The 12,034-nt window shown below is 39.0% G+C and overlaps 1 protein-coding gene across 1 annotated transcript in view; it reads left to right on the top strand.

Moving 5' to 3' along the window:
* The window catches only part of btbd11b (BTB (POZ) domain containing 11b), a 72,575-nt gene extending 62,221 nt beyond the window's left edge, over positions 1-10,354 (top strand). The window contains exons 7-17 of the mRNA XM_083916503.1: positions 1,558-1,659; positions 3,020-3,113; positions 3,398-3,533; positions 4,528-4,748; positions 4,874-5,052; positions 6,676-6,781; positions 7,064-7,166; positions 7,655-7,736; positions 7,850-7,918; positions 8,108-8,221; positions 9,252-10,354. Of these exons, the coding sequence (XP_083772629.1) occupies positions 1,558-1,659; positions 3,020-3,113; positions 3,398-3,533; positions 4,528-4,748; positions 4,874-5,052; positions 6,676-6,781; positions 7,064-7,166; positions 7,655-7,736; positions 7,850-7,918; positions 8,108-8,221; positions 9,252-9,461 (1,416 nt within the window). The 3' untranslated portion in view covers positions 9,462-10,354. The remainder of the gene's footprint in view (positions 1-1,557; positions 1,660-3,019; positions 3,114-3,397; positions 3,534-4,527; positions 4,749-4,873; positions 5,053-6,675; positions 6,782-7,063; positions 7,167-7,654; positions 7,737-7,849; positions 7,919-8,107; positions 8,222-9,251) is intronic.
* The last annotated feature ends 1,680 nt before the right edge of the window (positions 10,355-12,034 follow it).

Below are 12,034 nucleotides of genomic sequence, written 5' to 3'. Positions count from 1 at the left end.
AATGTGTGCCATTAGCCATTGTTCCGAGCTGATTTGCAGTCCACTGCATTCATAACCCCCTGGGCAAAGTAAAAAATGTCACACTGTCGACTGAATTAAAAATACCCACTTTAAAATATTTTTTATTCATCTGATTAGAATTTAAGTAGTTAAGGATATATGGTTTTTGACTCTCAAGTGTGCAAACGTCTTTCTCTTTCAAGCTGGGCTATCTCAAGAGGATTCATGTTCTTTAAATCCTCTCAAAGTTATAATCATTGGTAACATTTTATAATACAGCTCACCATTAACAGTAATTTTGTTCTATGAATCAGGTGCAAATAAAATACATACCAGTTCCTACTGGTACTTAAAGGTGCCATAAAAAAAGTGAGATTTCCATGTCTTTTTTGAAACCATTAAGCAGGTCAAGTACTAGAGAAATATTGTAAAAGTATCAAAAAGTTCAATCTACAGAGAAATGTACACAGCCTGTATTCAGAAACTGTGCCTTTAAACAAGCCGTCAGGACTTCTGCATGGTTGTGATGTCACAACTATACTCTATATACAGTAGGTAGAAAGTGCCGCTACAGGTATTGCCCAGCTGTAGTGACATCACAGAGATGCAGAGAGTGCATATGCTTTAGACCAGAAACGTTGACCAGACAGAGCAGATTGGGCTTTATCGCTAGGGGGGATTAAAGAGACAGGCGCTAAAACAGAGCGTTTCAAACAGAAGATGAATACAAGTATTTCCAGACAGAAAGTATGAGAAAAATAATGTGTTCTTTGAACATTCAAGCATGTAAATGTGTTCTAGTAGAAAACCCAAATATAAGTATAAACCTGAAAATGAGCACAATATGAGACCTTTATATGTGGAGGAGAGCATGACTGGAACAAGGGAGTAACCTTGTAACAATGAAGGACTTCCACAGGCTTTGGCAACGACTTTTGGAGCGCAGCAATGTACTTACAGGGAAGCGCTAAGGGATACGAGGTTATATTCTTAGAGGATAAAAAATTGTAGTTATTGTTGAGTTCTGCAGAATGTCAGTGTTGCTAAACTGTTTCCCCAAAAATTTAGTTTGGTTTCCCAGTCTTGTATCATTTCTCCTGCATGTCCAACCCCTGCCTCCCTTCTTCCCAAAGCAGGCTGAGGAAAATATGTGCTTTTGTGCTTAGTTCATGTTTCTCATGTTTGTCACGCTTTCATTTGTCTCTTATTCATTGCAACCTGACCAGCAAGATGAGCCTTAGAGAGGTCAGGTCAGATCCCTGTCAGAGACCCCAACGGAAAGATCAGAGTGAAGCCATTAGGACGAGGCCTAACTAGACAGATCAATCCATCGTTTTCATTAGAACAAAGTGACAGGATGTCCCCCGCAGCCCCAGGGTTCCTAATTAATTACTCTCGTTCCTCCTGTAGAGCTTCCTGTCCCCCACCTCCCCTTCCCTGCAGCTGCTTATCTTGTGCTCTGTAGGCCATGTAGTAGTTTTAATGGCTCCGTATCTCTCTCCCTCATCTTTCTCCCTCCATCCTAATCCGACCCACCTACCTGTGTCCCTTCCCCAGGTGTCAAACTCAGTGCACAAGCACCCCTCAGTCTTTCCCGAAACGCGGCAGGCGACGCCCCTCACATTCGCTGTGTTACATGGACATGTGCCTGTGGTGCAGGTAGTGACGTTCTTTCTCACCTGTGATTCTCTCATCATGACCTCTCTCATTGTGCTTCAGCTCATGGTTGGTCATCATTGTCATTTTTGTCATCAAAACATCTTGGTGGTGATGATGGTAATGGTTCTATACTACGAGTTTTCTCCTGTCTCTCTTTTTTTGTTTTTGTTTGATGCTGTTTGTGTGATGTACAAATTGATTTTTAAGTCAACCTAGAGTTTCATTATTGAGCCAATGGATCAGACTGCCTTCTAGCAAGTGTAGAGTGGAAACACAGCGGACTAATTGTTATCAAACACATTTAACTAATTCAGTTTGTCCTCTAAATGATCCCTCCATCGCATTTTGTGTCAATAAATTCTAATGGAGAATGTTTAAGCCATGTGACACCACAGTTTCATCTCTGAGGACATCAGCTAATGTAACATGTATTCTTATAGGATCATTTCCCACTCGATTTTCGAAGATATTGATTTAAAATGTTCATCGTATTAGATGACAAAGTTATGAGATTCAGATTGTTCTCTCAGTTACAAAAAGTGTTGTTCCCTATATAGATCTGCAGCATCATTTATTAGTGATACAATCTGTGTATGAGTGCTATATATGATTAAAAGAGATGATTTTAAATATAAAATAAGCAAAGAAATACTGTCAAAACAAATCAATAACAACGGTAAAACAGATTTATAAGCCTGTTGAGCCTACTTTCAAAAATTGGCCCACATTACTGCTGCTAAAAGAATAATTTGGCATGTTGCTAAATAGGCTTATTCACTTACCTTCAGATGAAAAGATTGATACCACTCTTACATCGGTACAGTAATTATGAAGCTGGAGCCAGGAGATGGTTAGCTTAGCATACAAATCAGCCTACCAGCACTTCTAAAGCTTACTAATAAATGTGTTATTTATAATATATTTAATCCATACCAAAGGCTAAATGTAAAAACTTAAAAATTTGACTTTTTCTTGCTCAGCTAATTGGCCTCTAGCTTTGCTTAATGTATAATAATGTGCAGATGTGAAAGTGGTATCAATCTCCTTATCTAACTCACAGCATACAAATTAATGTATTTTCCCAAACTATTTCTTTCGATAGTGGGAACATGAAAGTTAAATTAATATCTGAGGAACAACAGCTCAAAAGATTTCTGAAGGTAAAAGTTGGCTGCACAGTACAGGCAATTTAAAAAATAAATATTCACTATTCCCTATACAGATTTCTTTTGCATGAAACAGTCAACAGACTGACTTCAGATCATTCTAGTTAGCATTCTCTTTTCCTCACCCTCCTCTCTCTCTCTCTCTCTCTCTCTCTCCCAATCGTGCCCCTCCTATCCCCACCTGACCTCTGCAGCTGCTGTTGGATGCCAAAGCCAACGTGGAGGGATCCTTGCAGGACGGGATGGAGAACTACACAGAGACCCCACTGCAGCTGGCTGCGGCTGCAGGTACAGAGACACAGCATGACTCCCATCCCAAACTGTATTGTAGCAGGCTGACAATACCAGCTGGCCATCTACAACCAGCTGATAACTTCCCCCTGGCTGTGGCTTTATAACTTGAGGGAGGCATATTTATCCTGGGGGCTGGAGAAATAAAGACAAATAGAGGCATGCATTCAGAATAATGAACAAATGTTTTCTTCTCTCATTGTTCTGCTTTGATTGTATTGTGTTTGTGTGTGTACATGTGTGTGTATAAGCTCTGCCAATAGTTTTTTTTTCATGCACAGGTAACTTTGAGCTAGTGAGTTTGCTGTTGGAGCGTGGTGCAGACCCCATGGTGGGAACCATGTACCGCAATGGCATCTCCACAGCGCCGCAGGGAGACATGAACTCCTACAGTCTGGCAGCAGCTCACGGACACAGGTGGGTAACACACTCACACACTGATTGAATAAACAGAGGATACACAAGTGTATTGTCTGTATTCATCATATAATCTTGGTTTAGTGGTTGTGTCACTAAACTCTTTGTGTGTTTTCTTTTCTTTTTCTTTTTTTGCTGTTCCTCTTTACAGTTTTTTGGTTTTGTTTGAGATGGTACAACATAAAGACTAAAAACCGCAAAGCCATCTTGAATGTATGTGAATAAGGAATTATAAAATGCAATATGGTCTCATGAACATTCGTGAACTTCCTCAATCTTTGTCCTATTCCTATTCAATGTGTCGCCAGTACTGTGGGAATCTTTATCCATGAGCCAATGGAGCAAATACTGTAAGTGAAAGAATGGCCATGACCTATCACATAAATGTCTCTCACTGACGCTTTGACCATTTGTCACAAAATAACACAGATATTTGTGAAGGGAGCATCACATCTACATGGAGGACAAACAAATTCAAATGTGTCTCTGTAATTCACCCTGGAAATTAAAAACAGTTTTCAATGATAAAGTCCAAAGTCCCTTGTCACTTAAACACATTTAACACCAATTAAAGTAGATTGTCCATTCTACAAATCCACAATGCTTTGTAAGCCTTTCAAGAAAGATATGTGTCTATTTGCATAAAATGAGAAGCTTTTGCATTCAGAATTTGTTTTTGTTATTTTATATGCATGAAGTATTTGTTTATCAAGCATGTGTTTAATTAAAACTCAGCTATATGCAGCAATAACAATTAAAAGCAGTAAGGCAGTTCATTTCAGATTGCCGTGGCCTATCAGAAATGACCATAATTTAGAGACAGTCACGTCACTTTTATTATAATTGTATATAATAATACAAACACCTGTTTGTCACTTGGTGGTGATATTGGCCTGAAGACTCATGCCATAAAAAGCTATTAAATAGAGGACTTTAATCTGTACAGACCTATGACATTAAATTTCTCTTTTGTTTTTGTGTTTTTGTCTTCTAGAAATGTGTTTCGCAAGCTGCTGTCCCATACAGAGAAAGGGAAAGGGGACGTCTTATCCCTGGAAGAGATTCTAGCAGAGGGTTCAGAGCTGGAAGGTAGAAGTCCATCTCAGATTGACCTGATCCGAACTGGGAAGGCCAAACTTAAAGCACTGAAAGAAGCCATGTACCACAGTTCAGAACATGGGCATGTAGACATCACAATAGATATACGGAGCCTTGGTTAGTTTCTGTAAACACTCTAATGCATTTTCTACAGTATCACGTTCTATATGTAACATTTATACCTTATTTGTGTGTGTATTTGATATGTTTTATGTGTGTTTACCTCTGTGATTATTTCCCAGGGGTTCCATGGACTTTGCACACGTGGATGGAGTCTCTGCGCACATGTTTTTATCAGCACCGCAGACCTCTGATCCAGGGTCTACTAAAAGAGTTCAGCTGCATCGAGGAAGAGGAGTACACGGAGGAGCTCATCACACATGGTCTGCCTCTCATGTTCCAGATCCTCAAAGCCAGCAAGGTACTTCACAGTCTGTCTCCTGTTAAAGGTCCCATTTTGTGAAAAGTGAGAGTTCCAATAAATACTGTGAAGTATGAAGATGTTCTATCCACAGAGAAATGCACACAGCCCGTATGCAGAAACTGTTTCTTTAAACAAGCCGTCAGGACTTCTGTGCAGTTGTGATGTCACAACTATACTATACGGTATACAGGTATATAGAAAGTGCAGCTACAGCGCTATTATAATCAATCCCCAGCTGCAATTACGGTGCAGATACATCCGAGAGCGCAAATACGGAAGACAGAGAAACACTGACCAATCAGAGCACACTGGTCTTTGTTAGGAGGGGGGCTTAAAGAAACGGGTGCTAAAGCGGAGTGTTTCAGACAGAGGGTGAATACAGGTATATTCAGACAACAGTATGAGTAAGGTAATGTGTTTTTTGAACATTAAAGCAAACAAACATGTTATAGTAGAAACACAAAACTAAACAAAAGTATAAACTTGAAAATGAGCTAGTTTGGGACCTTTAAATGTGGTAGAAAGCAAGACTGGAACAAAGGAGTAACCTTGGCATTTTAGAGGAAAACTTTCTGTTTTGTTTACTTACGATTGTCATTAGGTAGTCAGGTTATCAGCTTCAGAGAGACTGACAGGGCCGCTGAGGCTTACTCAATATCAGTGAATGATAATGATTTATGACATGGCTCCTCGCTCCTCTCTGTTGCCGCTCATTAGATCAGTCCCCTGTTTCATTACTTAAGATAATGATCCCCTTGGTAGCCTATATTAGATTTTAAAACAGCTCATCATTGTCCAATCTATCACCTCTGTTTGTTTTGTCTACCTAGCCTCGGCGTGGTACTGCCCTGCCCGCGTGAAAAAAATATGAGAAAAAACACTGCAGTGCGCTCCCACAGACACACACACGAACGCACACAAATGCACTCACACTCACACTCACACTCATAAATAAAACATAGAAGCACACCTATCTATCTGTCTATCTATCTGTCAATCTGTCTATCGGTCTATCATATTGTTATGCATTGTGTCCAGTGAGTGAATGTGGGGGAATATTTTCCCCTGGTGGAGTAGGTGACTGTTAATAGCTGTTTGTTGCTGTCATGCTTCAGTAAGACCAAGCAGCCTGACTGCACGCGTGGGGCTTGTAGTGTCGCGCATCGCTGCTGCAGCTGAATGGCACTGCCCCTTCTTCTCCCTCAGTTTAAGCACCACACACACACCAAGAAAAGTTAGGTGTTTAGGTAAGATAGACTTACTCCCCGGTCTTTCTCTTTGCTCACACTCCTACAGCAGCTGGGCCAGTCACGGTGTTCCCCTTTACTGTAATCTCTGAGGAGGAGGTCTGATTTTCTGATTTTCATTTGATCCCCTTTCAAAGGTGTGAGATGGCCACGAATGTGTGACATATTGGAACAAAGTGAGCGCGATATAAGACTGCGGGAGTTAAACCACTCTTACTGTGTTGATAATTGTGTTGGGGGTGTTTGTGTAGGAGAGGAGTAAGTACTTGTGTTCTTGCTTAACGTGAACTCCTGAATGTTGTCTGAGCACTTTTCACCCAAGCAACTATCCTCACCCTCTGACTGTTTTGTTACTCTGTCTGTGTTTTGTCAGAATGAGGTGATCAGCCAGCAGTTGTCTGCAATCTTCACACAGTGTTATGGCCCTTACCCCATCCCCAAACTGACAGAGAAGAAGAGGAAGCAATCGTCACGCCTAGGTGAGGGTAGCATTTTTTATTTGGTTTTGCCACTGTGAAATCCAAACAGTGTAAAAACGCAGCATGAAGGTGCTATAAGAGTAAGAGCTTTTGTTTTTCAATCAGCTGTTACAGGTAAATGCACAACGCTGGAAAGTGGGACGTGCACCTAACACCATCTAGTGTTCAAAGACTGGAATTGAAAACAGAGTAGCTGAAATGTGTCTAGAATTTGTCTAGTTGTGCTTTTGTTTTTACGATAATCAGAAAAACATCAAGTTTTTCTGGCCACATGTCTTTCAGATCCTCACTTCCTGAACAATAAAGAGATGTCAGATGTGACTTTTTTGGTGGAGGGGAAGCCTTTTTACGCCCACAAAGTCCTTCTCTTCACAGCTTCGAGCAGGTACACTTTCTTACGTGCCTAAATACAGGAAATATGTACATTCAGTTTGTTCATTCATACGTCCATTTTTCTGGCATGAGATTTTCTTGTACAGTATATGGTAACTCTACTAAGGCTTCTGAATTGTGTAACATTGGACATTTTAATATGAAAAGATAGCACTAAACACTTGGCATGCTGATGAGATGTACATTTCTTCCTGTTGATCCATAAAGTCATTTTTGTCCTGCCCCTGGGATCTTGACAGGACGTCCATTTGACTCTGACGTCATGTTACATTGACGATAATCAATCAGTCCTGTCATGAAGGAGCTGAAGAGAAATGACACATCACTCAAATGTTTTGATGACATTATAACCTGAGAGAAAACATCCCATGCAATAAGCTTCCGTATATAACTAAGATTTATTCTCGTTTACAAAACATGTTTAAAAACATCAAATAGTTACACTAAGCTTTATCCTTTCATTTCTCTCTTTCTCTCAAGATTTAAATCTCTCCTAGCGAACAGACCTTGCGGTGAAAACACCTGCATTGAAATCAGCAATGTCAAATATCACATTTTTCAGGTAACGAAAATTAAACAAGGGACACTTTTGACCAACGCATTTGTACTTCTTTCTTCATATATTCACACTGCATTCATCCTTGTATGGAAACTGTTATGTGTTTCTCTTTCCAGCTGGTGATGCAGTATCTCTACTTTGGAGGGACAGAAGCTCTGCACCTCAGGAACACTGAAATTATGGAGGTCAGGTCGTTATAACAGCTCTCAATGCTGCAACTATACATTTTGAGCCCTACGCTATGAAACAATTTATTATCTTACGGTTACCTATGGTTGGATGTAGCACTGTTGAAATTTGACAGAAATTTCTATGATCAAATACAAAACCGGTTGGAACTTAAATTTGAATTAAAAAAAATTTCTCTCCCCCAGCTTCTGTCTGCAGCCAAGTTTTTCCAGCTGGAGGCGCTGCAGAGGCACTGTGAGATTATCTGCACCAAGAACATTAACACTGAAACGTGTGTGGAGATCTACAACCATACCAAGGTGCAAAAATAGAATAGAAAGAATAAACCCTCACTACTGGACAGAACAAAAACAATCCATGCTATCAAGCAATTTAAGGTGTTTTAGATACAATATGTCCACTAAATTGAAATATTGTTGCACATTAAGTTTATTTAATTCATATCATACTGAACCAGCTGTTCATTCTGTATATAATAGTCTACTGTACTTGTATTTAGACTCTGCACTATACTGTATATGCCATGCGTATACCCTCACTACTTGCTATGTCCATACTGTATATATTTTAGTGTAGTTGTACACACTGTTCATACTGTTCATATTGTATAAATTCAGTATTGTATTTGTAGTGGCCATTTGTCGGCAAAATCGAACCCAAAGCAGATGAAGCAAGATGGGTAAGAAGACAGGCAAGAGAAGTCCATTGCAAAGTCTCTTGGTTTTCTTATGTTTAATGTCTCAAAAACATGCAACAAGGACACAAAAGGACAAATAAAATAATAGCTGATGCATCCCACCCAGGTGCATGCAGGTCCTATACCTGCCTACCTACCTACAGTATATGACCTCAGGTAACAGTGTTATCCAATTCCTAAACAAAAAAAAAAACACTTATATTTTATGAAAAAAATAAATATACTGAACGAGAACATTAATGAACTTAATAAATAACTAGCAAAAGAAAATACTACCAGAAAATCGAACCTGTATATCTAGAATTATCAACTTTAGAAACAATACTGCTTAATTTTAGTGGAAAAAAACCCAAATACTAACAGCTCCTATAGTATTGAGTTGTATTACAGTAGATATAAAATAAGAGTATTCATACCACTTACTGTTTATTCCATACCCAATGTATTTCATAGTACTCTGAACATTACTCTACACTTTACTACTTTTTGCACATCTGGTTTGATGCTAAAACTGCATTTTGTTGTCTGTATCTGTACTGTGCAAAAACAATACAGCTGAATCTAATGTAATCTAATCTAAAATCCAGAAATTTGATCTGTAATTTAAATGTTCTCCCCTTTTTCCCCCACAGTTTCTTGGTGCTCCAGACTTGGCGTCCTATATAGAAGGTTTCTTCTTAAAGAACATGTTAATCCTGATCGAGCTGGAGCCGTTTAAACAACTGCTGTACGACGCACCTCCAGATAGCCCCGGCTGTGACATCTTGCAGGACCTGGAGAAAACCCTGGCCGTCCGCATCCAGTCCATTCACTTGTCCTCCTCCAAGGGATCCATAGTCTGATCTCATGACCTTTCTTATCACAGGGAGAGAGAATATTTATCAGAGCGATACCTTATATAACACTGTACTGAGGTGAGAGAGAAAAATAAGGCATGGGGACTGTCCAGGTACAGTCTTCGTCTCTGTGAAGCTCATCAGTTGCTAAAATGCTTCTTGTTATCTTAGCACAGATGGTCTGTTTGTCTGTCTGTCTCTCTGTCTTGTTGATATCTGTCAACTATGAATTGCAGTAACATACAATGACTGTCATAGCTGTATCATGCTACATTTTGCCAATAACATCACATCACTATTAAAATGTCCCTCATTCAGCAAGACATTCTCAGCTAAGTTGTGGAGTCTGCGTGTTAAATGTAGAACTGGATGGATCAGAGGGAGAGTTACAACCATCTGCAACAATCAGAGCATCTGAATACACAAATGTAATGTGTTGAGATGATGAACAAGCTCAGCATAATGTAATAACGCTGTGATAATCAGTGTATCCCTTCACAGCTGTGTGAGGAACTGCTGCCTCATGCTGTGATCATTTGCTTAAACATGTGGACCTGTACAGAGTAATTGATTTGTATATTCGTCAGTCACTTTGCATTATCTGAGCGGATTACTCTTTAAAGCCAAACAAGACAAACAACTGACAAGTACCTGTAATGTGACTGATGCAAAAGAAGGACTTTCATCACGTGACTGGGTGGGAAAGAGGACTTCCTTCTTCCACTCTACTCTGTAAATATTGTTTATAAAAACAGAGATAAAGTAAGTTAATGTATATATATATACTGTATATATATATATACACACAGATGTTTTCTCATGTGTCTTACTGCTGGATATTGCTGTAAAAACAAGAAGCTCCTCTTTTAAATATCTATGTTTAAATGTTGCATGTCAGAGGGTTGACTGTTTTTTTTTTTTTTTCTTCTGTTTGAACTGTTGAGGAGCTGCTTTCACACTCAAACGACTGAAAGTTGGGCGGGGATATTTTTGCCATCAGCATGGGTCACTAAATATCTAACATTCAAATGGTGTCGTCATTTCGTGTGTGAGAGGCTCTGGGCCTGTTGAGTCCTGAACTGGGAGCATTATGTTGCCAGTTGTTTTTCAGGGATTGTGAAATCATGACTTGTAAATGTGACTTGATATATCTTTGCCTCTATAAAGATTAATATAAAGAATCTGCTCATAGATTACTCTGGTGCAGGTTAAAAACAAACAACCACAAGAAGACAACTTTTATTCTGTTTGATGTCAAATTTTTCTGTTCTCAACGGCTGGAAAATAAATCTCAGCTGGAAGGTGGGTTAAGCCAATGCGGTCTTGGATAAATAGTCTGACACCAATAACCAAAAAGAGAAAACTGAATAGAAACAGAAAAACCCTTGAACAAGTTCCTTATTCTCAGCACATTCATCAATGAAGCCCAAAAACTGACAAATCAGTCAGTGCACATATTGATAGTCACTGCGTATTGCTGTAACATTACTGTTTTAAGTCTTCTAACAAAGCATTTCAGATGGCAAAGTTAGCTTGCTATTTTAGAAGTTCCCAGACACATGCTTCTTCTATCTCAGTTTTATCTTATCTTCAAGTGCCCTTCTTGTCTTCATCGAGGACCACAATGGAAGTCTTGGTTCTTTTCCTGACGATTTGGAGATGTGTTTCGACTGTCTCTTTTCTCAGAATGTCAAATGAAAACCATCCAATTAGCATTCACTAGCTAACTTAGGTTGTGTCTGGAATCATTCATTTACCTTATGAGAAAACAGTGCACATGCCATTTGTTTGAGAGCACTATTTAAGTGGGTCTTGTCAAGATGGTAAACCAGAATTGGGTCTTGCAAGGTGGTTAAGGTTAGGCATCGACCTTGAAAGGTTAAGGTTAGGCAGTGATTTTGAATGGTTAGAGTTAGTAGAGGAGAGCGCTGTGGAAAAGTTGAGCTACAACTTACTAAGACCTAACTACAGACACAATTGGTTTCATTTTTGAAAAGGCATCCATTTTACTCATTTTTAGTCCAAGTAGAATACATGGTAGGCATATTTAATAAATATTAATAATAAACTGTTTTTGCCATTCAGAGTAGTTTTTCATTCAGTCATGATTCTTGTGTCAAAATTACAACATCATGCTGTTATGTTAGCATGACATTATCTCTAAACTTTTAGATAATACAAGTGTGTTTAAATGGTAGTGGGGGGTAATTGGTTTATTATTAAAGTGTTATTTTACTGTAATTCCACATCGCAATCTTACATGTCATTGTATCCCCAAAATAACATTTTGAATTTTAGACCAAAAACCATCATGCAGAGAGGAAAAAAATGGTTAATCTAAGTGTCCATTTAAAAAAAATAGGGAATATCAATAATTATTTCCCCAGAAAATTCCTACCCCTTGTTGCTATAGCACACAGAGACGAGGACACGAAATGACTAGGCCAACCACATTAAGCGACTGTATCTGCAACCTCAAACTGCTTTAGGCTTCCCTGGCACAATTTACCATTTAACCGAACTTCACCTCTCTCTAGGCTCATCACTTTTTTGGAAAGTCATCTTTTAAAAACTGAAGA

This window comes from Echiichthys vipera (assembly GCF_963691815.1).
Source record: "Echiichthys vipera genome assembly, chromosome: 7".
In the NCBI taxonomy this organism is placed as follows: domain Eukaryota; kingdom Metazoa; phylum Chordata; class Actinopteri; order Perciformes; family Trachinidae; genus Echiichthys; species Echiichthys vipera.
This window is presented reverse-complemented; position numbering and strand designations above follow the sequence as displayed.